This window comes from Typopeltis vanoorti, chromosome 12 (genome assembly GCF_054136105.1).
Source record: "Typopeltis vanoorti isolate ZY-2024b chromosome 12, IOZ_Tvanoo_1.0, whole genome shotgun sequence".
Taxonomy (NCBI): Eukaryota; Metazoa; Arthropoda; class Arachnida; order Uropygi; family Thelyphonidae; genus Typopeltis; species Typopeltis vanoorti.
This window is the reverse complement of record NC_143560.1, coordinates 1,081,713-1,107,460: the sequence shown is the minus strand read 5'-3', so window position 1 is coordinate 1,107,460 and position 25,748 is coordinate 1,081,713. Positions and strand designations below refer to the sequence as shown.

The following is a 25,748-nucleotide window of genomic DNA, read 5'->3' as shown; positions in this document are numbered from 1 at the left end:
TTGCGATGCATTTAAATCCTTGACTACTGGTTTTTTCAGTCTGCTGGCTTTTATGAGATTGTCTCTTGTAGCCTTACTTGTCAGACGAACTCTGACTGATTTGAATTTGAATTTAATTTGAATAATTTTGTATCGAAGCCTTTAGGCTCTCTTTTTCATCTGAAAAAGACAGCCTAAAGTGAGATGCTCTAATATTTTTTATATGGAGATATGGCTGTTTAACTTGTATATTAATGATAATGGAGATCATCAAGAAGGTGATACTCAGTATCTGCTGATAATGCAAAGTTGGAGAAGGTTATAAGGAGTCAGCTGATGCAAAATCTTGGCAAGTTGATTTGAATAGACTGATTCTATTAAAAAATGTTAATGGTGTCAATTCAATGTTGTCACATTTAAAGTTATGAATTTTGGACTGAGGAGTGAGGGCAAACAGAGTTGAAATTTACAGAAAACATTGTGAAGGTGGTTAAGTCATCAGAATCATATAACTGCAATGCTGAAAAAACAGACTTGAAGAAGGCAACTTTTTGCCACTTTAACAGGGCTTTGATAAGGCCATATTTCAACTATTGTACTCAGATATGATCATCTGGGGATTCTGTGGAAAAAGAATGATGGGCAACAAAAAAGTGCCATTTGAGTAACCAAATGATAGCGAGTGACATGGAATTGCACATACGAAAACAGGATGATGATATCTGGCCTGATATTTTGAGAAATATATAGGGATAGATATGCTAGAAACAAATGGGTAATAGAGATATGAAATTTTGTAGTTCATGGAGGGAAAAGTTGGGAGTCATCTCTAGAAGATGAAGCAGGGTGTGGCTAGGAAGCATATGAGTTTCAGGTTTTCTCATGGCATATGAGTGTGTGTGGGAAAGCTACCATTCAATGTTGTGAATGCATTTTTAGTGTTCAAAGAGAGACACAAAATATGAAAGCATTGAATGTCACAGAAGGACCAATCCTCAATGAGCCCTGAGACTCCCTGGGGAACCCACATGATAACAGTTAACTGTAACCACCACCACCAGCATCCAAAATACTCATTGTTCTACAATTTGCTTGGGGTCCTCCATCTTCGAGATGTCTTCACTGGGACTATCTTACCTTTCTTTCCACTTCCTTGACACCCTAGCACTGCTGATACAAATTAAATATGCTTTCATTAGAGTTATCCTTCTATGCTCATTTAACATATGCATTCAATTACTTCTCATATCCTGATAATCTATTCCTTTTTTCTTAGCATGATCATATTTCCATTTATATTCCCTCAAAAACTTTTTTCTTTTCTTTTCTTTTTTTTTTTTCAGCTTCTGCCTGATTGTACTACCTATCCTTTTAACTTCCAACTGATTTGAAAGTTTATTTTTCACTTGGTTAGACTATAATAAATTCAGTTTAATCCTTTATCCAAGTGTGAGCAAACAAAGTTTGAGCCTGAAAATATCTTCAGGACTGGGGTAAGGTGGTACAACACTGGGCAACTCGTTGCAAAGGTGGAGCAAGCTAACATCACTCCTATCTCAGTATCTTCCATAATGCAAAACACATCTCCTTGCAGATATGTATAATGTTATGCATTAAGGGAAGAGCCACTACCCAGACTAGTTTCGACCTTTATTGAGGTCTCCTCAGTGGGAGCCAAGCCTAAGTGGAGTCACTAGGCAGAAGCATTAGCAAGGCCATTCTACCTATAGGAGTTGCCAAACGGTGTGCCACCTTTTTATTAAATTACTCTGGATTTAGAGAAAGATGTTGAAAGTTCATTTTTCATTTGGTTAGACTATAATAAATTTAGTTTAATCCTTTATCCAAGTGTGAGCAAACAAAGTTTGTGCCTGAAAGTATCTTCAGGCACAAACTGGTGTTGTGCTTGAAGATACTTTCAGTGATGGTGTTGTACCGTTAATAAGGTACAACACCATCACTACCATTAGTAACGGTGTAAGTGCGGTGTAAGGTTACTACTGTTAGTAAGGTGCAACACGGTTAGTACCTTACCCCAGTCCTGAAGATACTTTCAAGCGCAAACTTTGTTTGCTCACACTTAGATAAAGGATTAAACTAAATTTATTATAGTCTAACCAAGTGAAAAATAAACTTTCAACATCTTTCTCTAAATCCAGAGTAATTTAATAAAAAGGTGGCGCACCATTTGGCAACTCCTATAGGTAGAATGACCTTGCTAATGCTTCTGCCTGGTATCTCCACTTGGGCCTGGCTCCCACTGAAGAGACCTCAATGAAGGTCAAAACTAGTCTGGGTAGTGGCCCTTACCTTAATGCATAACATTATACATATTTGCAAGGAAATGTGTTTTGCATTATGGGAGATACTGAGATAGGAGTGATGTTGGCTTGCTCCACCTTTGCAACGAGTTGCCCGGTGTTGTACTACCTTACCGGAGTCCTGAAGATACTTTCAGATGCAAACTTTGTTTGCTCATGCTTAGATAAAGGATTAAACTAAATTTATTCCACCTGATTTATCATACTGAAAGTGCTCCTATCAATCACCACTTGACCATTTTCCATGCACTGCTAACATGTTTTTTCTTGTAGTTTTTTATAATATAGCACTGCTCCACATCGCCTCTTAAGTTTGTTTAAAATCATTGTACCTCTAGTTCTACACAAAAAACCTCCTTAATTGAAAATTCTATATTTAGCAAACCTCACAGGCAAAAGGCAAAAAGCATGATCACATGGTAATAGCAATACACATGGTAGTAAATACATAGCTAAATAAGTAAATAGCATGTACAAGAAAACTAATTTAAAAGAATAGAGCAATTCCATATCTGCATGCATGCGCACGCACACACCCTTCTCCTTGCCAAAATAGTCAAATCTGATTTTGCACTTCCATTATTTCAATGAACAAACCATTATTCAGAAACTAATTCCAAATCTGTTCAAGTGTAATTCATCAACCATGATGAATTACACTCGAATATCCATATTTTTTAGGGTTAATATGGAAATGATAATAATAAGCTATCACCACGAGACACTCATTCGTCTATAATCTGTTTGAAATCTTCTCTCTTAGAGCTGTCTTCACGTAATGAACTATCTTACCTTCTTTCCACTTCCTTGAAATCCTAGCACTGCAAAAACAAATTAAATATGCCTTCATTAGAATAATCATTCTATGGACAATTATGACTTCTGCATTGATTTAATCTTGGTATCTTCTTGGGGTTGGCTCCCACTGATGAAACTTCAATAACAGTCAAAATAAGTCTGGATAATGACCCTTTCCATAATGATTTTGCATTATGCAATACTAAAGCAACTGATGTGAAGTCAACAGTCTCTACATTCAAGAAGACTAGTCATGGTTATAACTGGGTGGAGGAATTAAAACAACATAATTTCTTGTTAAGTATAATAAACAGGGCTATAGCTGTTTGATTTAAAAGTTTGAGTACAACAGTTTTCAGTGTTAAAAATAAATAAATAAAAATTTAAAAAAAATAAATAAAAACATATGCACCAAGCCTCAAACAGAATGTCGATTATCTGTGTAAAGAGACACATAGGTTGCATTAATTCATTAGTAATATCCTTTAGAGGAGCTGTAGTATTCAAAATTTGAGCACATAATGCATGTGGTTTCACTTATGTGGTATAACAGCTCTTTCATCTATTCCCAATGGGGGAAGGAGAAGAATTCCAAAGGTTTAGTTCTAGGCCTGTGGCCAATTTTGTTGACCAAGGAATCAATCACTGAAGTTATTTCCACTATATGGGAAAAAATGTGGATGAGATCTGTCATGCTGGAAGTAAGAGTACAAATGGCAATTATATAGACAAAAGTATACCATCTAGTAGAAGCAGCAAGTTACTTGCAAAAACTGCAGATAAATGTGACATGTAACCAAAATATGCTTGTATTTTTGAAGCACCAAAACAAATCTAAATCCTCCATGTACTTACACAGGACCTACACAAACTGCATCACCATACCAGTGTTTTCTTGTTCAACTGCAAACAGAGTCATGTGTTTACAGTAGACATTTTGAGTATGTTCTGCATCCTCAAAATTTCTAGACTTTACTTGATTCTTTGATTTCAAAAATGCTTCTGTATTCAGAAAATATTTTCATCAAAAAAAACCCAATAAACATACACTGTTATCAGAAAACATGGAAGAGATAATGAATTCAACATGGAAAACAACTGCATGATATAAAACACAAATAAGCTTGTAATGAGCAGTTCCAGAATTGCAACTTTTAATGTTTGAGGGTTGCAAACCACATGTAATACACAAATGTGCAGCAACATATATGAGCAGAAGTAGCAGTTATGAGAACTTATCGAACTTCATCATATGTATGCTTATTATTATTTTTTTTTTTTAATCAGTGAAAACTCTATAGTCATATATTTTGACATTCAAATGCCATAACTCAATAACCATTCAGTATAAGATCCAGCCATGTTTTTTTTTTTTACTCAAAAAGATCTCTGCCATAAGCTTCTGAGTTATGTACATGCATTGACTGATCCTATATAGAAATATTCAATTATTATTTCTTTCAAAACTATTCCAAAAGTTTTGCATACATACAGACGTGTAAATTAGACCTATACCGTAAATGTATGACAATTCTGAATGTGAATATTGCTTGAAATTCTAGAGATAGTTTTCATTATTGAGACCACATGTTCATTGAGAACCCGAATACAAAATGATTTTGTATTCGGGTTCTCAATTAATGAACAGTTATGAAGTTAAAAAAGACATCTAACTGACTATTTAATTTGATCGTTGTGTTCAACTATTATACACCATTACCCCTGATGATGAAGTCTTATGACCAATGAAACTTGTCGGTTTTTTACTCTTTTTTTTTATTGTTTAATAAACATGTGGTATTTTATGTTTAATAAACATAAAATACTGAAAATTATCTCCAGAGCTGTTTACCCACAGAAATCTTATCTTACATACTGCTTGAAATGTTCTTTATCTACCCATGATGGATGAAATATATCAACAATCTTAGCTTTTCTTTCTTTCTTTTTTTTTCAAATATATTAACTACCACATATGAGACACTGCAAGACCTATAGCAAGTTAATGTTGCATGTGTAGTCTAAGGTCAAGAGCAAAGAAATCTGTTGATATCGCTCTTGAATAGCTAGAAGTTTTAGTCCATGGGGAATATTTCATAGAGGAATGCTGTTCCATAGAATTGAGGTTGATGGAATGAAAGAAATATGTTCAATGAGTGCATTTCAACTGTAAAAGAATGTTGAGCAGCTGTTGCTCATGTTACTGTCGGATTAACATAATAGATACTAGATCTGCTGAACAATTCCTATAGAAGTATCCATAGAAGAGATAGGCAGAAACTGATTGCTTATGAGACAGTGGTTGAAGTAATTTTATGATGGGATCAACAATCAACTGAACTGCTCTCTTCTGAACAGCATCAAGAATTTTTAGACAGGTTTTAGGTGCACCACTCCAAATGTAGGAGCAGTATTCGAAGGTTAGATAGATTTAGGATTTAGACAAAGTAGCAAGACAGATGAAAAGTAATGGCTTGAGTGAAAAAAGGATGACAAGTTTTTTTAGAAACTGAAGATGCTATAGAAGTAATGTGATTATGCCATTAAGGATACGAGCAAGAGTCAGGCCAAGAAGACTATCTAGGTTTGATTGTTAAGCTGAGCATTTATTAAAAGGTAAAAGGAAAAGTAAGGTGGTCTTTTTTGCAAGAAAAGCTTTTTTTTTCAAGTGTTTGTTATCATTCCATTGAAGGATGTGTGAGATCAGAAGACACTTATTGCAAATGATCTTGAAGCTTAAGATGTTTGAAGATCAAAAGGTTTGTCATATAAATAGGATGAGTGGAGAGTGCCATCATCAGCAAACTGTGGATGGGGTTTGAGGTCAATGAGAAACAGTTGTTTAGGCAGTGGCATAGCATAGCTGGGGGGGGGGGGGTCCACCCTGGGCGGCACTTTGAACCTTTTTTGAACTTTTACAGTTAATTCTAAAATACAGTCTCGAGAACTCATTTCCAAATATAGTAATACTACTGCGACTTTTCGCAATAGTATCATAATATTTGGAAATTTTTCCTCACAATTGCTGTAAGTGTTGCTAGTTGTCAGAGGAGTTTTTCTATATAAAACTGATTAACAATTACCTATATTACTATGAAATAGACTTCGCCAATGTCATCGACAATTTTGCTAACAGAGAAGCAAGAAATATAACATTTTAGAATGTTGAAATTAAAGTTTTACTTCAAAAATAAACATAGTGTTTTAATTTATTTCCTTATATGTCGTTTTGACTTTTTGTAGTATTTTTGGAGTATATTGAGAAGGGCGGCAAAAGCTCTAGCTACACCACTGTGTTTATGTATATGAGGAAGAGGGTGGGTAAAATAAAAGGAGGAAACAGACCATAACATGGCAATTTGCTGAGACGGTCTGAATGTCAAACTTTACGTCAACCAAAATGTCAACCAAAAACAGAATAGGTTTTTCCACACCTTTCCATAGCATGAGTGAAGAAGTTGCTGAGGTAGGTGAGATCTGCTGGATCATGACTGCCAAAATCCATACTGATGGTAACTGTATAGATAACAGTCTCCAGGTGTCAAAGTTGATGACTTTCTTCATTACTTTAGGGAGCAATGAGATGGGTCAATGGGTCAATGGTTTGATGGTATATACTCTTTTTTTTTTGAGGAACTGGCTGTGTATGGGATTGCTTCCATCCTAGAATGGATGCCAGCTGAGCATAATATAGTTTAATTTTTTTTTTAAACTGAATTTAGTTTTTTGATGGGAATTTTTTGAGTTTATTTATTTTTTTTTTTAATGCAGTGACCTTATATTTATTTAGGTTTACTGTCATGTTAACATTTCAAAGGGGTCAGGGGAACATTTTATGGGAGAAGATAAGAGTGTTTTCTCCCATAATATCGTCCCCTATTATACTCTACTGGGGGTCTTAACAGTGCCCTTCAAGCCACCTTTATATAACCTCCTTCCCTCCTGGCAGCATAGAGATTATGATGCCATGAGAGGTGATATTATGCACCAGTTGATCATGAAGTCTCCTAAACATGTTACCATCTTCTTTGGTCTTGTGCTGTATCTGGCAGTCAGCAGTAAAGGAAATGCTTTATTGTTGTACCTTCAAAGATGGGGGAAGTTCTGTATTTCTACAGAATATTTAGAATGCTCTTGACAATCATTCACACATTGTATGTTGAAAAAAGAATGGGGTTTAGAGTTGGAAATCCTACTTCGAGAACCAAATATGGCAAAAGCTACTTCAGGTCCCTCAATAAGTGGTTTGGTTCATTTTTTTTTGTAGATTTACGACCAAAGCAACTCAGGCTATGAGGCCAGTGTATTATGTATGTTAAGTGTGTGTGTGTGTGTGTTGTTCTACTGGAGAGGTTGCATGTTCTGAGGAAAGAAAAACCTCAGTTTCCGGGGGAAAACCCTCTATCTCCATATGAGAATGGCCAACTCACATTCAGTTGAAAAATCCTGATAAAGGTTCTCTGTATCCTAGATAGGATTCGAACCTAGGTCTTTCCAAATCAATAAGTGGTCCCATTTTGCTACGTGACAAAAGTCATCTACTGCCTAGGATCTAGTTGGCATTTTCTCAAACTAGGAAGGAATACAGCAGGAATAAACTGCAGCACATAGGGATGGATAATAGGGTTGGTGAGGTGGATAAAAGGATGGTTGACGGAGAGATATCAGAGAGTAGTTTATTCAGGAGTAGAGTCCAGAAGAAGCCTTGTGACTAGTGGTGTACCACAGGGCTCTGTTCTTGGGCCACTACTGTTTTTAAGTTGTACATTAATGATATAGGAAAGGATCTGAGAAGAACTGTTCAGTTGTTTGTTGATGATGCAAAGTTGGATAGATTAGCAATATTTAATACAGATGATGTTAAAATTTTTTAGGATGATTTGGATAGACTGGCAGTCTGAGCAAAGGAGAATGCATATCAGTTTAATGTGATAAAGTGTAAGGTTATTCGTTTTGGGTGAAAAGATTACCAGCTGTATACCACATTGATGGAACTGTAGTCTATGAAATGGATGTAGCCAGAGATTTGGGAGTGTTTGTGGATAGGGAGAAAAAGTTTAGAGGACACATAGCAAAAGTGCTAAAGCAGCTTATTAGATTACTTGGTTACTGAAGAATGTTTAAAGTTTATTTTTCACTTGATTAGAGTATAATAAATTTAGTTAAATCCTTTATCCAAGTGTGAGCAAACAAAGTTTGCGCCTGAAAGTATCTTCAGGACTGGGGTAAGGTGGTACAACACCAGGGCACTCCTTGCAAAGGTGGAGCAAGCTACCAACACTCCTATCTCAGTATCTCCCATAATGCAAAACACATCTCCTTGCGGATATGTCTAATGTTATGCATTAAGGGAAGAGCCACAACCCAGACTAGTTTCGACCTTTAGTGAGGTCTCTTCAGTGGGAGCCAGGCCCAAGTGGAGATACCAGGCAGAAGCATTAACAGGTCATCTCTACCTATAGGAGTTGCCAAATGGTGTGCCACCCTTTTTTAATAAATTACTCTGGATTTAGAGAAAGATGTTGAAAGTTTGAGCATTCTTGTGCGATTTATGGTTTTACTAATAAAAACTAAAACAGAACACTATTAAGCATATACAATATAAAAATTAACATGCTCATTTACTTAAAATACCTTTTTTGAAAACTGCAACCTCTGTAACCTGAAACAGTGATTTTGCCCTGGCATAATCATTGATAACAACATCATAGTCGCCCTGAAAAATGAATATATACTGTATTTATAAATGATACTTCTAAACTAAATAAATATATTAATATATATACACATAGTGAACTCTCAATTATTATTATTATTCGTGACACCTCCAAGGAGTCCAAAGACTCATCATGGGATGACACCTGCTGTACAACTCTCCGTCTCCACCACTACACTGAACCTCTACTACCAATCATCTACCTCATTGCCATCTACCACCCACTACCACAATGGCTTGCTACATGTCAAAACTAGTATTTTTTGTCTGAAAATTGTGTGGGTTCTGAAGGGCCGATTTGTCTGTATGCGGGATGAAAACCCGAGTTTCAGGGAGAAAAAACCTGCTACCTTCATATGAGATTGGCTAACTCACCTTCAATTGAAAAAGTCCATATAAAGATTCCTCCCGTCATGACAAGAATCGAACTTAGGCCTTTCCCAATCGAAGGCTGCAAAGTACCGTTGTTCTTCCAAATGCACTACGGAGGCGCTAAAGACTAGAAACAGCTCAACTAGTCAGCGACTAGAATCAAACTCATAATGCTCTTTCTTCAGGCGGTTTAGCGCTGAGGAGTATAAACACCACTTCCACTGAGCTACACAGGTTTACCAATCTGACCTTCAAATAAAAATATCTTCAGTTTCAGTCCTTGCTAGCATGTCAAATGACTCCTGGAACAGCAATACATAATGACAGTGACCAGTAAATCAGTTTCCTAACATGAACAAATAACTTAGATATCACACTGAAAAAAAAAAGAATTTTCTTTATATATGTGTATGCATGCATGCACACATACACACAGACTAATTTAAATTTCTAGGGGAAAAAATTCTATTTCCTCTGTTACAAAAGCAAATTATTGCAGCAGTTATATAAGATACAGTATGTGCATGAAGTGGCATGTGGATGAAAGCAATTTAGAGTTGTGCAATTTTGATTTTTTTTTTTATACTTGCATTATTGAAATTGTTCAACTTTGTTGAAAGTAGCATATCTTCATTAATGCTTTTTTTTTTTCTATTTCCATCTAAAGAATGCCATTTCTGCATGATTATAAATGTGGAGGACTATATGTATTTTACATAACTTCTGTAAAAAAAATTCTTTTGTAATAGAAGAAAGAGGATTCCTCCCCCCCCCCCAACAACAATTTAAATTAGTTTGAATGTGTTTGTGTATGATTAAATTGCAAAGACTGCAGAGTTTAGTGATTAAGTAGTATGTAAATCAAGACTATTGATATATAATATTAAGCATTAACACCATATCAATTCCTAAGAAAATCCTTAGTTATATTAATGCTAGAATCAAATTTTTATTTTGTATATTTTGTATACCATTCTAATAGCAGAAAACAGAAACAAATGAATCAAATTACTGCAGCTACCAATTGAAGACGTAAAGAATTTGGATTAGACATAAATGCAAAAAAGACCAAATTTATGAAAATCTCAAAAGAAAGCAGATCCGAGCCAGAAATATTCATAAACAATATGAAAATTGAACATACAACAGAATACAAATATTTATTTTACTGCAGATGGAAAGCAAAATAAAGAAATAAAAATAAGAACAGCCATAGCTAAAGATGCATTCTGGAAAAATAAAGATCTGCTCAGAAGTTCTGTGAGTATCGAGACAAAGAAAAGAATGATAAGAACATTAGTGTGGCCAATTTTCACATATGGAAGTGAGACCTGGATATTCAAGAAAAGAGTAAGGCAACAGAGAATGACCTTTGAAATGTGGTGCTATAGGAGAGCTCTGAAAATCCCATGGACAGAACATGTGAAAAATACAGATGTCCTACAGAGATCTTTATTACAGGAAATGATCCAGAGAAAGATGAGATTGGCAGGACATGTACTGAGAGGTTCAGCAGGAGAGAGGATACTAACAGTTTTAGAAGGAAAAATTATGGAAAAAGGATCAAGAGGCAAAAAACGAAGGACATGGCTTGAAGATATAAGATCATGGACAGGATCACATGGCTATGCAGTAACAAAAAGGAAAGGACATGGTGCTGCACCCTCTCACTAAAGAAGCTACATGAAGAAGAAGATAGACAAAGAAACCATATAAAAAATAGAAGCAGACAGTTCCAAGTGCTGTAACAAGTATGGCATGAAAATCAGGAATGAAAAAAACCAAAACTAGAAAAATAGGTAGGAACATGGAAAACTTCAGCTGCATTATCAATGGAGAACCTGTAAAACAAGTAAAATATTTAGCTATTCAGGCACAGCTTTTGGTGAAGATAGTGAATTAAATTTGGAAATAGATAACAGAATAAGCAAAGCTGATATGACAGGGTACCAGCTGAATAAATTTGCATGGTAGAAGAGAGAAATTAGCCAAAACACAAAACCAGCAGTATATAAGACAGTGTTCAATCCATGTTTAAGTTATGGATCTGAGAGTGTGGTTAGAAATAAAGCACTTGATCAAAGACCAGAGACCACAGATATGTGAGTTCTGAGAAAAATTAGGAGAGTGAACCAAATGCAACAATAGTAGAATCATATTAAAAATAAAGATATTAGAAAGAACTTGACATTCTTAGCATTCAAGAATGTGTAAGCAGAGCATACTGTAAAATTCGATGTAGCCTGGAATTTTACAAGTGCTTTACATCAACTTTTACAGAGGTCACATCTCAAAAGATTGTATTATAAAAATAACCACTGTATAAAGAATGTATATAATTCTATGGAAAATTTAACCTGCCCAAAATGTAGTAAACAAAGAATGGTTGTTAGTAACAACAAAAGAAAATGCTGTGTCACTAGAAACTGTATGTTATTGTTATAACTAAGTATAATAGGAAACCTTTGTTTACAAGCTCTGTGTGTGCCCACCTTTAAGGTCGTTCTTAAAAGGGTCGGCATGATCATACAAGGTTCCGCTGTCCGACAAATAGGATTTTTAAAATGCATTAGGAGAAGAAAGAAACGGTCAGTTTTAACAGAAGATCAAGGAGTCGCGCCGAATTCTTCGGGGATCTCAACACTTCATGCAAGGTCCAGGAAAAGGTGAAATAAAAGGGCGTTGATGAGAACATTGCATATTGGCGGAAATCGGCAGTTGGAATCAGAGGACATGACTATATGGCGTGACCACGCCAGAGGTCAGAGGTCAAGTAATGAAGAGAGGATCGCCGATGAATGTACTGGAGGCAGTTTAGATCAGATGTCGTTGCAGCAGGAGGTCACCGAAGCTAGTAACCACAGAGCAAACTTCAAGCACCGGAAAACTTGCACCGCCACCTGGATCGCATGTGCTCCATATGCTGAAACCTCTTGCCCAAGCTATAGAGTGGTGACAATTTGAATTCCAAAGCCTTCCACCATCCTGATAGATGACAGTGAAGCAAGACACTGCACAAGGAAGCCTAAGGCCTGAGACAGAAGGCAAAGTCAAGGAACTCTAGTGCCGTGCTTTGAATGAGTGCGCAATACAGATAACAGATCCCATGTGAGTTTGTTCCTTTTTACATGTCCTGTATTTTTTTTATGTAATCTAGGAGAAATAATTTAGATGGACTGATAAGATACTAGGAATTAGCAGTATATGAGAGAGTTCTGGCTTGCTAATGAGTGGAATACTCTTGTGTAATAACTTGATATAGCTTGTTAACTTCTTTATGAATAGATTAGAGTTTTAATAATTTGATTCAATAAGCAGAGAAGTAAATGAGTAATTGTGCTGTAAAGTTTGTTTAGAATAATTGAAAAGGGAAGTTTTTTTAATACTAAAGGATAGGTAGAGATAGTTTATAGGATAGGTAGAGAGAGTAACCTCCCTATCGTTTAATTGATGTACTTTTGTATTAATGTAAACATAAATACAAAAATGTTTTGTATTAATGTATTAATGTCAACAGTGCTGCCTGATTTTTTGATTTACAATGCACTGTTCCTAAATAAACTCAGACCTGAGAGTGGGAAACAGATAAGGCATTAAAAGCGTAATTTGAGTGCTTGAGAACCACGACTGTTTATGCTATTTTGATTGGAGGAATTTATGCTAGAGAGTAAGAAAGAGAGAGATCTACCGACCGCATTAGAGTCTTATGCCAAGAAAAGATTACTGGTGGCACAGTCTAACAAATAAATTTTCCAGTACTCATAGGCATATGATAAGTAATGCGAAAGGTGGACAAACTTTTTATGAAAGAGTAAATCACTAAAGGGGGACATAAGATAGAATAAGAAGATAGCAAGGATAGAGAATAATAATTAAGATAGAAACAGAAATAGCAGTAGTATTAGAGAACAATTATTTACAACAGCGCAGCAGCCGACAACATATTACAATATAGTAATAATATAAAGAAGCAAATATATAGATTAAAGCTTACAATAGGAAAAAAGAGCCCACTATTACAATACCACCTAATATTAGTTGATATGGCCACTACAACAGAATGGTAGAGGAAAGGCTAAAAATAATGTATTTGATTCAAGATGGCAGGAAAGAGGCTCAAAGGAAGAACAGGGTCTAGGCAGATTGATTCAATCAGGAGTGCATTAGAAGAATAAAATGTTAGATAATATTGGAGTGGTGACAAGTAATATATCGATTTGGAGCAAAATTGTTGACAGGAAATTAATAATAATGCAAAGTTAATCATATAATGCTGTCATAGTAGCCTGAACACCAGCTGAGGGTACATATCAGGAAATCAATGATGGTGATTGTAAGGAAAGTGTGTTCGTTATGGTGAGATTATTCTGTGAAGCAAACTACTTTTATATCCCTGTCATTTGTTTCTCTTAGTTCATAAAGGTCAATGAAAGGGAGAAAATTTCTTCCTATATCTGTTCCAATTTTTCATTCCAGTTTCCATGCATTATTAGTCTTTCTTGATGTTTCATAGTTCAGGGATTTTTTTTTTTTTTTTTTTTTTTTAAATCACAAGAGATCTCAAGACCTATAACACAACAGTGCTGCATAGGGACAAACGAATCAGAGAGAGAGAACAAAGCAATCTGTTAATGTATTTCTTGAAGAATTGGATATGTGTTAAGGAAAATGGTATGGGTGAAATTGTTCCAAAGGGCAAACTTATATGGAATGAAAAGAGCTTAAGACGTTGCTTCGCTGAATCTGGAGCAGAAAGGTAATGGATGTTGGCAGCAGCTTCCCATGTTTGCAGGTGATCGGAGGGAAGTGGAGGAATAGTGGTGGCCAGTTGAATTGATAAAAACACTAACTTCAGATTTACCTACGGAAAAGATATAATTCAGAAACAGATCATCCACAGGAAAGCAATTGGAGGGAGTCAGTGAGAGAACGTTTATTTATTAAGCAAACAGCTCACTTCTGGACATAACCCAACATTCTGAGGGAGGTTTTTAGGGGCACCACTCCAAATGGAGAGAAATATTCTAAGTTTGGGCAGATTTGGGATTTACAAAGTATTAGGAATTGGGCAAAAGAAAGGTCATGTCTAGAAAAAAATGAATACCAAGATTTTTTTGAGGCTGAAGAGGCTATTGACATGCATTTATTCCAGTACAGACTAGAAGTGAAAATCAGTCCAGGAAAAGAAAAAATAAACTGTTCTTGGTTTTGATGAGTGAAGTATTATCAAAAGTGAGGGAGAGTGAGGAATGGTCTTTCTTCTGGGAAATTAGTCAGAATCATGTTTTCGTAAAATTAAAATTTATTGAATTATCTTCATCCCACTTGAGAATGGCTAGCAGCATATAAGGCATTGGCCATAGGAGTTCCTGAAGTTTGAGTCATCTGAATGCCAAAGGGTTTTGTAAATGATGAAGAGGATTAGAGTGTATTGTCATCAGCAAATCTATGGATAGAATCAGATGTCAGTGAGAGATAACTGATGTATAGGAAAAGAATGTAGGTGAAACCATCCATCATGAATGCAAGGTGCTAACTACTAGAGAGGAAGCTGGCAATCCACTCATGAGGTAGGAGGTAGGTATTTCCAATTTCCTTGGAAATATATCAAGAACAACAATATGAGATTCTTCAAATCTTTCAATAGACTGTGTACAAAGTTGGGTAAGGTCAGCAAAGAGGTCTATTGTAGAATGAAAATGGCAGAATCCATACTGATGATCACTAATGAACCAATGAATCTTCAGGTGGTGAATAAGCTGGATGTTAATGACATTCTCCATCACTTTAGAGAGTATTGAGATGAGAGTAATGGAAGAATTGATGGCTGACTTTTAGTTCTCCCTTTTTTATTTTAGGAACAGACTGAATAAAATCATGCTTCTATGCTGTTCGATAGATACCAAGATGAATAAGAAAACTTGTAAAGGCAGTACAGGAGGGGATGCTAATTATGGAGTACAAGCTCTTAATAAGACTGGAAGGGTTGCTATCTGGGCTGGAAGACCTATTAGTATCAAGGTTACTGAGTATTTTTCTGATGCTCTTCTGTCAAGAAAAGAGAGGCGGTATATTGGGGGGGGGGGGGGAGATTTACATTGGTAATCTATACACAACTTGGAGGGAAGACTGACACTAAGAGTGTTTGCCTTATATTCAGAAGATGCTGCTGCCAGTTGCTACTGTTCAATCAGGATGAGAGAGAGAGATATGAAAGCAAAGTAGGGCCAAAGTTTTGCCTAACATCCTTGGCAAGGGACCAGAAGGCTTAACTGCTATTTGAGCTTGAGCAAGAAACAAATTTAGTGTGTTTAGCCCATATACAGGCTGCTTAAGATCTGCTGACTTTATTTTTCTTTTTTTGCAGTTGTTACATGATATAATGTAAGATGAGTGAGGCTGGAATTTTTATACTGAACTTTTACTTTGGACTGCTTTGGCATATTTGTTGAAAAACCAAGGCTTAGATAAGGGTCGGGGATTCTGAGTGATATTATTCTTCTGGAGGTGTCTTAATAAAGACACATTCCCAGAAGAATAATTTCAGTTAGTACAACACAGTAAGTGATTTAGATCAAAAGAACAGAAGCAGTAATCAGACCATGGAAACAAGACAGAAATAATGAAGCATCCCTCCCCAAGGCACCACTGTAGTACCAGTTGAGATAATCTTCAGGATTTCTGTGAAGTTGGAAAAAGGGAGCTAGTTAGAATTGTTGATGCTGGGATCTCCAAGGAAGCTTATCTCACCATTCGGTGATTAAACTGTATGTGATAGATAATCAAAGTCAGTATAATCATCAGAATTAGGAAAGCAATAAAGGCAGCAAATGAAGCAAAAAAATCCTGCTAGGATTTCCTCGTCTATCCCAGTTCTATTAACATTTGGCAGGGAATATGAGACCCAATAAAAGCATATGTTCCACACTTTTTTCAGAAGACATGATACAGCTGTGGAAAGCTTAGGTGACATGTATCCATTGAGCATGTTAGTTGAAGTTGAGTGATGAATAACAAAATCAGGTTTAGATGTCTGAAAGTAGTGGTGCACATCACTAATGTGGCAGTGATCCCCCATATGTCAGTAAGTGTTTGGTGTTTTTTAATGGCATTTGTCAAATCAAATTTTTTTTTTTTTAATTTTTTGTGGGAGACTAACTATAATAATGCTATACTTTTAAAGCTGGTTTTTCATGCTAGAATGTTGGAAAACTTATTGAGTACAAACACAAAGTAGAGATGAAGGACTTGTGAATATGACCATCACATGGGGAGTGCCCAGACCCCAATCCATGTATAGCCTTGACAGTGTTCACTGTAAGCCTAACTTCCTCCAAGCATAACTTAGCAGAGTAAGCAGTAGCTGAGTTACTTGCCAGCTGATCAAGAAGCCTCCCAAAGTGTCACCAACAGGCTCGGTCCCATGTATTATCTTTTTGTCAACTTCTGGAAACCGCTTCAGTGTTGCACCCTTGAATAGTAGAATAAGTAACTGGCTCCCTATTTCAATAATTACATTGTAGTGCATACTCAGCAAGATCAACCTGCACGTAAGAAGAAAGGGAGAGGATAGCAACAAGGGACCCCACTCTAGAGATAAAACATGACAATAGCCACTTTATTCAACCAATAAGTGTGGTGATATTTCAACTAGGCAATGAAAGTTATCTAACACCTGGAGGTTTAGATAGCATTTCTTCCAGCTAGTTAAGGTATGCTTTTAAGGCAAAGGTTATTGATTTGGTTATAAAACAGATCTTCTTTCTCAGCTTTGGTCAGTCCACTGCTGGACAAAGGCCTCCCCCCCCCTTTTTTTGACCACTTCCTTCTATCTTTGGAAGTTTATTTTTCACTTGGTTAGACTATAATAAACTTAGTTTAATCCTTTATCCAAGTATATGCAAACGAAGTTTGAGCCTGAAGTATCATCAGGACTGAGGCAACTCGTAGTAAAGGTGGACCAAGCTCTCATCACTCCTTGCCTCAGTATCTCCCATAATGCAAAGCACATCTCCTTGCAGACATATATAATGCTAAGCATTAAGGGAAGGGCCACTACCCAGACCAATTTTGACTTTTATTGAGGTCTCGTCAGTGGGAGCTAGACCCAGAAGAGGTGATACTAAGGCAGAAGCAATGGAGAGGTCATATTTACTTATACGAGTTGCCAAAAAGTGTACCACCTTATTATCAAATTATTCTAGATTTAGAGAAAGATGTTGGAAGTTTAGGATTGAAGTATCTTCAGTCCTGAATATACATCAGGTGCAAACTTTGTTTGCATACACTTGGATAAAGGATTAAACTAAATCTATTATAGTCTAACCAAGTGAAAAATAAACTTCCAACATCTTTCTCTAAATCCAGAGTAATTTAATAATAAGGTGGTACACCTTTTGGCAACTCGTATAAGTACATATGACCTCTCCATTGCTTCTGCATTAGTATCACCTCTTCTGGGTCTGGCTCCCACTGATGAGACCTCAATAAAGGTCGAAACCGGTCTGGGTAGTGACCCTTCCCTTAATGCATAGCATTATACGTGTCTGCAAGGAGATGTGCTTTGCATTATGGGAGATACTGAGACAAGGAGTGATAAGAGCTCGGTCCACCTTTATTACGAGTTGCCTCAGTCCTGAAGATACTTCAGGTACAAACTTTGTTTGCATACACTTGGATCAAGGATTAAACTAAATTTATTATCTTTTATCTATTATCTTTCTGTCTTTTGCAGTCTTCTTGTTAAATTTTCTAAGGTCATCATTCCATCTAGCCCTTTGGCTTTCTTCTGTTTCTTCTTCTGGTTGGTATCAGGTTTGTAATCTCCTTGGTCCAGCATCCATCCTCTCTTCTCATTACATGACCTGCCCGCTTCCATTTTTCTCGTCTTAATATGAGTTAGATGTCATTTTCTTGGTTTGCTCTCTAATCAAAGAGTTTCTTATTTTATCTTTTAAAGAGATCCCTAGGATGTTTCTTTCAAATTTTCTTTGAGCAATCTTCAATTTGTTTTCCAGTCTGTTTGTTAGGTTCCATGTTAGGCACAGTGGGATGCCACTCATAAGAATGGAACTTAGTTTTCTAAAAGGTGCCCATGCCAACTGTATTCGTCAATTGATTTCTGATTCAATGCCATTATCTAAATCAGAGGTCTTCAACCTTTCAGACAGTGCGGGCCGCATTAAAAATTTCAACGAAGCCAGCAGGCCACTGAGCTATACTGCAGTATTTAGAATTGTAAGATGCTTTCCAGATTCACAAGGAATGCTATGCATTTGATACTTTACATAAAATCCTATAAAAATAAACAAACTCAGCTTTAAGAGCATACATAGGAGTTGGGTTCATGATAGGTAAATACAATCAATACTTGAAAAAAAGATAATTTAATGAAGAAAACATTCATTTTTTACAATGTCAATGGGCAACTTGCCAATGTTTTTCCTTGACCAACTTGTCGATGTTGGCATCAATGTTGGAAGCCGCCATGTGCAGACTATTCTCGAAATGTTGGTCTGTAATCTGAGTTATTGTCTTGGACTTCACATGCTTCATTCTGGAGAAGAACTGCTCACATAAGTATGTGCTTCCTAACAAAGTGCACATTTTCAAAGCATGCCAGCGAAGATTAGGGAATGCGTCCTCAGAAATGTAATCTTTTGTAAAATGTAAAGGGCACATTGAATAATATTTCTCTCAAAGAAGAGTTGTTTTGGAGATCAATCAGTTCAATATGCCAAGCTCCAATATGCTCAGTACAAATGGAGCATATTGCTCCATTTGTACTGAGTCTGGCATATCGGCAGCATTGGCACTGAATGGCAGTGAAAATAAATCTAAAGAAGACTGTTGGTAACGAAAATCACTAAATCTCTCTTCTAAACTCACTTCTAAGACTATGAGTTTTTTTTGCGAGTTGTGCCTCCCAAAGTTTGAGCTTGGCCACAAAAGCTATGATGTGATCAAACAGAGTGTGCACCAGTTGATCTTTGGATTGTAGCCGCGTATTTAGGTCATTCATGTGTAACGAGATGTCGGTCACAAAGGCAAAGTCTGTCATCCATTTTAAATCATTAAATTCTGCAAACGGATTCCCCTTGGTTTGCATGAACTGCTCTATTTCGCTCCTCAAGTCAAAGACTCTTTTAAGAACCTTCCCTCTACTCAACCAACGCACATCACTATAATAAACCACATCGCCGTGATTCGCTTCACATTCTTGGGTCAAAAACTCTTGGAATTGACGATGATTCAATTATCTTGCCCTAATAATGTTGAAGACAGTCACAATAACTTTCATGACATTCTCAAATCCAATAGTTTTCCTGCACAAATTCTCCTGATGGATTAAACAGTGGTAATGGATGAAATGTTTTCCTTCTAGTTCTGGTTCTTTCCGTTGCAGCGCAACACTATTGCTTCAGCCATCTACCTGTGAGACATTAGTACTAATACTTAAGTACCGCTTGGCGGTGGTAGATGGCTGAAGAAGCATGTCTATTTAATATTTATTTTTATAGAATTTTATGTAAAATATCAAATGCACAGCGTTCCTTGTGAATCTGGAAGGCATCTTACAATTCTAAATACTGCAGTATAGCTTAGTGGCTCGCAGGCTTCATTGAAATTATTTTTTTTATTTAATCATGCTTTAATGTTAAGTAGTTATTTTATCAAAATGGCCGGCAGGCCATGGCAAAGAGCTCTGCAGGCCATGCGTTGAAAACCCCTAATCTAAATCAAAAAGCTGTCCTAGATAGACAAATTGATTATTTCCCATGGTGATTTTATTGCTGATTGTTGAACAGATCTCACTCCTGATTATTACATAACATTGTTGGTGCATATCCTTGTACTAGAGATCTATTTAGTGGTTCACCCTTTAATCTTACTACTGCAAATCAACTGTTTCACATGTTTAAAGTCTATGACACAATGCTTGATATTCTTCTTCTGAATCAGGAAACCAGCCACTTCTTGTCCTCCTTCCAAAGTACCTGTGTAAAAGAAATTTCCTTCATCCATTGAAGGAAATTTCTTTTACACAGACTAGGCCATCTTTTCCAGACTAGGCCATCTTGTCTTGCATATACTAATAATGGGCTTCATAATGTGCAAGATTCTGTTGCAAAATCTTTGAGCTGACTGCACTAATATAATTGTCTCACATTCCACTTTCCAATCAAAAATCTGTTTCTCTGTTAAAATCCCCATTTAAATACTATATTCTTTGATAAGTCACTGTCAACAATAGCACATTTTTAATCGTCTGTCGTGTTGTCTCTAAAAGATAATGTAGTCCTCCCCAATTTTACTCCAAAGTAAAAACTACTTGATTCTCGGTATGTTTAAAATATACATCATTGCTTTTCTAGTATATTTCAAATACCGGGTGGCCATAAAATAACTTCCCTTTTTGGAGGCATCTGTACCTAAAAAACCAATAAACGGAATGAGACCAAATTTTATATTGAGACTTTTGAAGGCTTGATTTCCATGAAAAAAAGACTTATTACCAAAAGTAGCCGACAGGGAAAATTTTGGCGCTGGCGGAGCCGAAAGCAGTCAAATATTTGCAGTAAACGCAGGTAAAAAGGATTATGCAAATTCCACTTAAAAAGGGATTGGGAACGTTCAGGCAGTTATTTGAATGACTGACAAATTGTGCTCATATGCATCCTACCTTGCCTCAGCATGCTTTACTTGCTAACTTGTTTTACCTTAAACCAGTGGCGCACTCAGGATTTAATCTTGGAGAGAGTTGAGTATGCACGATTTAATCTTGGAGGGGGGGGGGAAGAGTTGAGTAGATGATTTGAGAATACACACTACACATTGCATACCACAACCTATGACTGAGCATCTGCATTGATCGCCAATACATGATACCCGTGATCTCTGGCCCGACTCGGGCAAACAAAGTATCACCCAAGCACTACTCGTTCGACTTGCGTTGACAAGGCCGTGATTCCCGAGAGCCAGAGGGTATTCCCACCTTATGTGACCACTAATTCATAAGTAGTATAGAAATAGAAGATACGACACAACATAAATAAAAAAATAAATAATTTTAATTAGGAAAAGATTTTTGGAAAATTTTCTAGTCTTTTTCTCTTTTTCTTTTTTTTTTTTTTTTTGGGTGGGGGGGGGGGGATTGGCCCCACTCCCTTGGTGCGCCAATTGCCTTAAACAGTGCAATGCCATAGCAGAGAGTAGCAACCCTTCAGGAATTTAGAAGGTTTCATAACCTGTGTCGGCTGTAGCACTGAGAGCTATGATTAAGAAGTTTGAAGAAATTGGATCACTAGGAGTTAGACCACCTGGAAGAGGACCGAAAGCAGTGCAAGAAGAGACAGTAACAGATGTTCCTACTGCGGTGTTCGACAACACAGGGACCAGTACTGGTAAGCGCTCGTGCCATAGTTTGCTCGCTAACTTGATATGGCTTATGGTACAGTCTTGAAAATCTTATGGAAAATGCTTCACTTCTATCCGTATAAGTTCAGTCGTGTGCAAGCACTAACTACTGCAGATTATGATAAGCGCATGACCTTCACGCTAACATTTCTTGCCCTGTTAAATTGTGAATGAAGATATTTATAAGTAATAATACTTCATTCATAATTAACATCATCTACTATGTCATAAGCAGGACTTATTTAAATTTATTCTGTCAGTTTCTTGCTTATAAAATGTTATTCATGTAATTCCTTTTGAGTTTTGTTAGTTAATTTTATTTATGTGATTTTAAAATATATTATAGACATGAAAAGGCTCTATATTAAATTGTCATTTATTTTATTTACTTTATTCTTATAAAATTTATTATAAGAAACTGTGTGTATATAAATTTAAATGTACCGTATGTGAACCATGATATATACTTTTTTGTTATTTCTATAAGTAAAGATAATTTTATGGAATTCTACTGACGAGATTTGATTGGCTACTGACGGAGAAACGGAGTTTGTTTTAGTCAGCTCGTGCTGAGAGCGTGAGCTGTGTATAAAGAGAAAAGCCAGTGATATAAGCTGAACAGGTTAAAACCGGATTTTGGCGGGAAAAGGAGAACGTAGTGGATTGGAAAACAAAAGTAAAAGAGGAAGCCTTAGAGACAGCATAGATATCGGTAGCGAGTGGCAGAAGGGGAGTTGATATGTGCCGTAAATCGACTAGGAAAGGACAAGGAATTAATAGGCATTTCGAATTACTTCTATGGGAGTTCTGATACTACGATAAATTCCAAATGGTTAGTGGAAGAATAGTGCAGTTAATACATAGAAGAAAATAAGGAATTACTAGATAACTTAAACCAAGTGCATCAAGACGTGTGTATTTCTGTGTCTATAATTCAGTTATTATAGTGAAAGATTTCTTTGAATCGTGTTGCCATAAAGTAAAAGTCAACTAGAATTTCAAATGTGCCTATGCGAATTTGATGTGTAGAAGCAGTAATCTGGTAAGAGTTGTCCTTTCTATAACCTGTGAAGCTATAATAGTTAACTCCGTCGGATATATTTTGACCTTAACTGTGATGTTATGTCAATTAATGGTCGGATGTTAGATGTACTGAAGTACTTTCCCCTTGAAATAATGTGTTATGTTGATCTATTAAGGATTAGCTGACTGAGAAAGAATATAGTGTAGCTGTCATAAGATTAGTTATTGTAACATTTGGAAGGTTAAACTTTTAAGAACTATTCTCAACTTCATTGACTGAGCATAAAGAACTGAAAATTGAATGTTTGATAGTTAATGGATTGTAATTATTCTGAATACTTTAAACTGAGCTAATATATTTATGATTTAATTCATCTAATTGGGTAGAGACACTATGTGAAAGAATTACTGATGCTTTGAGAATTAAGAAGTGTCAAAATTAGCCATAATCCTCAAACCTAAATAGAAGTTACTAATATATGAATATGAATTTTTGTAATTGTTCAATTTGATAACCTTTTGCAGATAATTATACTTTAATGTATATGTTGTACTATTCCACATTAAATGTTTTCATTTGTTGAGTTAAACTTGGTGTTTGCCTGATTTTCTTTCATTGCACCGCTCATAAAATTAATTGAACTTTGCAGAAGCCTTAAAAGCTATTAATAACCTCGGCCTGAAGATAAAGTGATAATCTAAGTATAGTTGAGTATAGTTGATGATTGATTCCTCTATATTATTTAGACTAATCTGAATATAGGGTGGCACAGTATAATATAAATTTCTTTATATTCAGATGAGCATCAATCAACAACTAATGAATAAAAACGGAATTTAAAGAGGTAAAGATAAGATTAACAAACCAACAAAAATGGAACAGTCAGTTAGGTAGGACGTTCTAACAACCCAAATGGAGGTCGACAATGACTGGCCTTGGAGAATATTGTGGAATAATGAGGCTCATTTTTATCTGAATGGGTCGGTCAACACCACAACTGCAGAATTTGGGCATCTGAACATCCCCAAGCAATCCAGTAAGTAGCACTGCATTCTCCAAAAGTAACCGTGTGGTGTGGCTTCACAGCCAATTTCATAATATGACCATACCGTTTTTGAGCATATTACCCCTACAGGTCCTATAACCTGCTCCATTACTGGAGAGATTCATCGAGGAATGCTGGAAAATTTTGTAATTCCTGCATTGCAGCAAAGACTATGTTCGGAATCCATAATTTTTATGCAGGATGGAGCATGGCCACACATTGAATGTTCAGTACAGCGCCTTTTATGCCAGCATTTCAGTAATGAGAGGATTATCAGTCAGTACTTTCCGACGGCATGGCCACCTCGATCCCCGGACATCACTCAATGTCGCTTTTGACTGTGGGGGTATTTGAAGTCCATTGTGTATGTTGGTGGCGTTCCCAACTTGCATGTCTTGAAGGAGAACATAAAACGGGCTGTTATGAACATCCAATCCGACTCCTTGCGCTCAACAGTAGAGCATGTCACAAACCGGATGCAATTTGTTGTACACAAGAAAAGTCAGCACATTGAAAATCGTGTATGTGGTCCAGGGGACTCTGATTCTGATGAATAAATCATATTTCCTGCGAGTTCAATCACTACATTAATTTCTGTCTCTCTCGCAAGTTGTTGTTTTAGTTTAATTATTATTATTATCATTGTAACACGCCACATATCCAGCTGGAATGAGTGAAGAGGCTGTCGCTTACACCATCGAAATGTTATTATTCCATTTTATCTGTGTTTAATGTAATTATCCGCTTGCCTTTGGCTCCACCAGCGCCAAAAATTCCCCTATCAGCGACTTTTGGTACTTTTTTTTTCGAGGAAATCATCTCCCCATGCCCTCAAAAGTCTCAATATAAAATTTGGTCTCATTCCGTTTATTGATTTTAGCTACAGATGCCTCCAAAGAGGGGAAGTTATTTTATGGCCACCCAGTATAATAATACAGTATAATTTATATATTTAAAGTATTTTATTCTTCAAATAAAATTTAAATACAGATCTACCCTTTTTTAATTTTCAACTTGTTGCTGGAAAGCAAAAAAATCTGCTTCAAACTGTTTATTGGAGGCTTTAAGTGCCTTACTTCAAAAAATTCCATGGTTTGTCTCTGTAAACAAGTTTCCAGATTACCTAACTACGCTCATATATAGTACCATGTTATAGTTTCACAATCTTTCATGAAGAGATTACAGTGAACACAATATTCAGTAAAGACAAAGAATGAAACAAAAATAAAGAAAATGAAATAAGGAAAATTAAGTGGACAATGGTGGTTCTGAGACTGTTGGACTTTCACACTGATCTCCTGTAATTAGCTCAGGCTGAAGGATACATCACCCATGCAACTAACATATCATTTAAGGTTATTCTGTTCTGTATCTTTATTAGGTACATGCTTCTATGTGCCTAGATAACGATGGCTTAAGCCATTGGAACACAAGCATGTATATGCAAATTATTCAATTAAGCATTGTATATATATATATATATATATATAGTATAATGCCTAATTAATGGACATTAATGTCTTACCTTTTGTATATTCTTTTCGATACTAGCTGGAAGATTGAACAAAAATCTATATCGCTGTAGTACTCCAAGGGCATTACGGGTGGAATCAGCTTTGTCCTTGCGTGTTAACATTTCCTGAAACAGAAGATCAGCTTGTTCTTTGGAATCTGTTAAGATAAATATTAATGAACTAATTATATATCTCAACGTCCACAAGGAGAGATAATTCCTTCATTTATATACGTATATATAAATGTACAAATGAAGGAATTTACACACACACTTTTTAAATAAATAAATTATAATTATAGAAATTCACTTCTATATTTTATTAAATGCTAACATTAACATGCTTCATTATTTAACTAGAGAAATATACAATAAAAACACTTTGAAAACTCTTAAATAGAGATTTTTATTTTAAAAGTTCAAGCATGATATTACAGATTAACTACATGAAACATCTACCATATTAGATGCAAGCAGTTCATTGTTACACATAGCTTTCAGATGATTGTTAGCATAGTGAAGGTGTTATATGCTGCAAAATTATAGACTTCCAAAACACATTG

General features: G+C 36.0%; 1 protein-coding gene across 2 annotated transcripts in view; it reads right to left on the bottom strand.

Moving 5' to 3' along the window:
- The window catches only part of Sec5 (exocyst complex component secretory 5), a 584,315-nt gene that overhangs the window by 392,883 nt on the left and 165,684 nt on the right, over positions 1 to 25,748 (bottom strand). For both annotated transcript variants that reach the window (XM_090401446.1, XM_090401447.1), the window contains exons 8-9: positions 25,198 to 25,343; positions 8,733 to 8,814 (exon numbers count right to left, since the gene is read on the bottom strand). In XM_090401446.1, the coding sequence (XP_090257572.1) occupies positions 8,733 to 8,814; positions 25,198 to 25,343 (228 nt within the window). The remainder of the gene's footprint in view (positions 1 to 8,732; positions 8,815 to 25,197; positions 25,344 to 25,748) is intronic.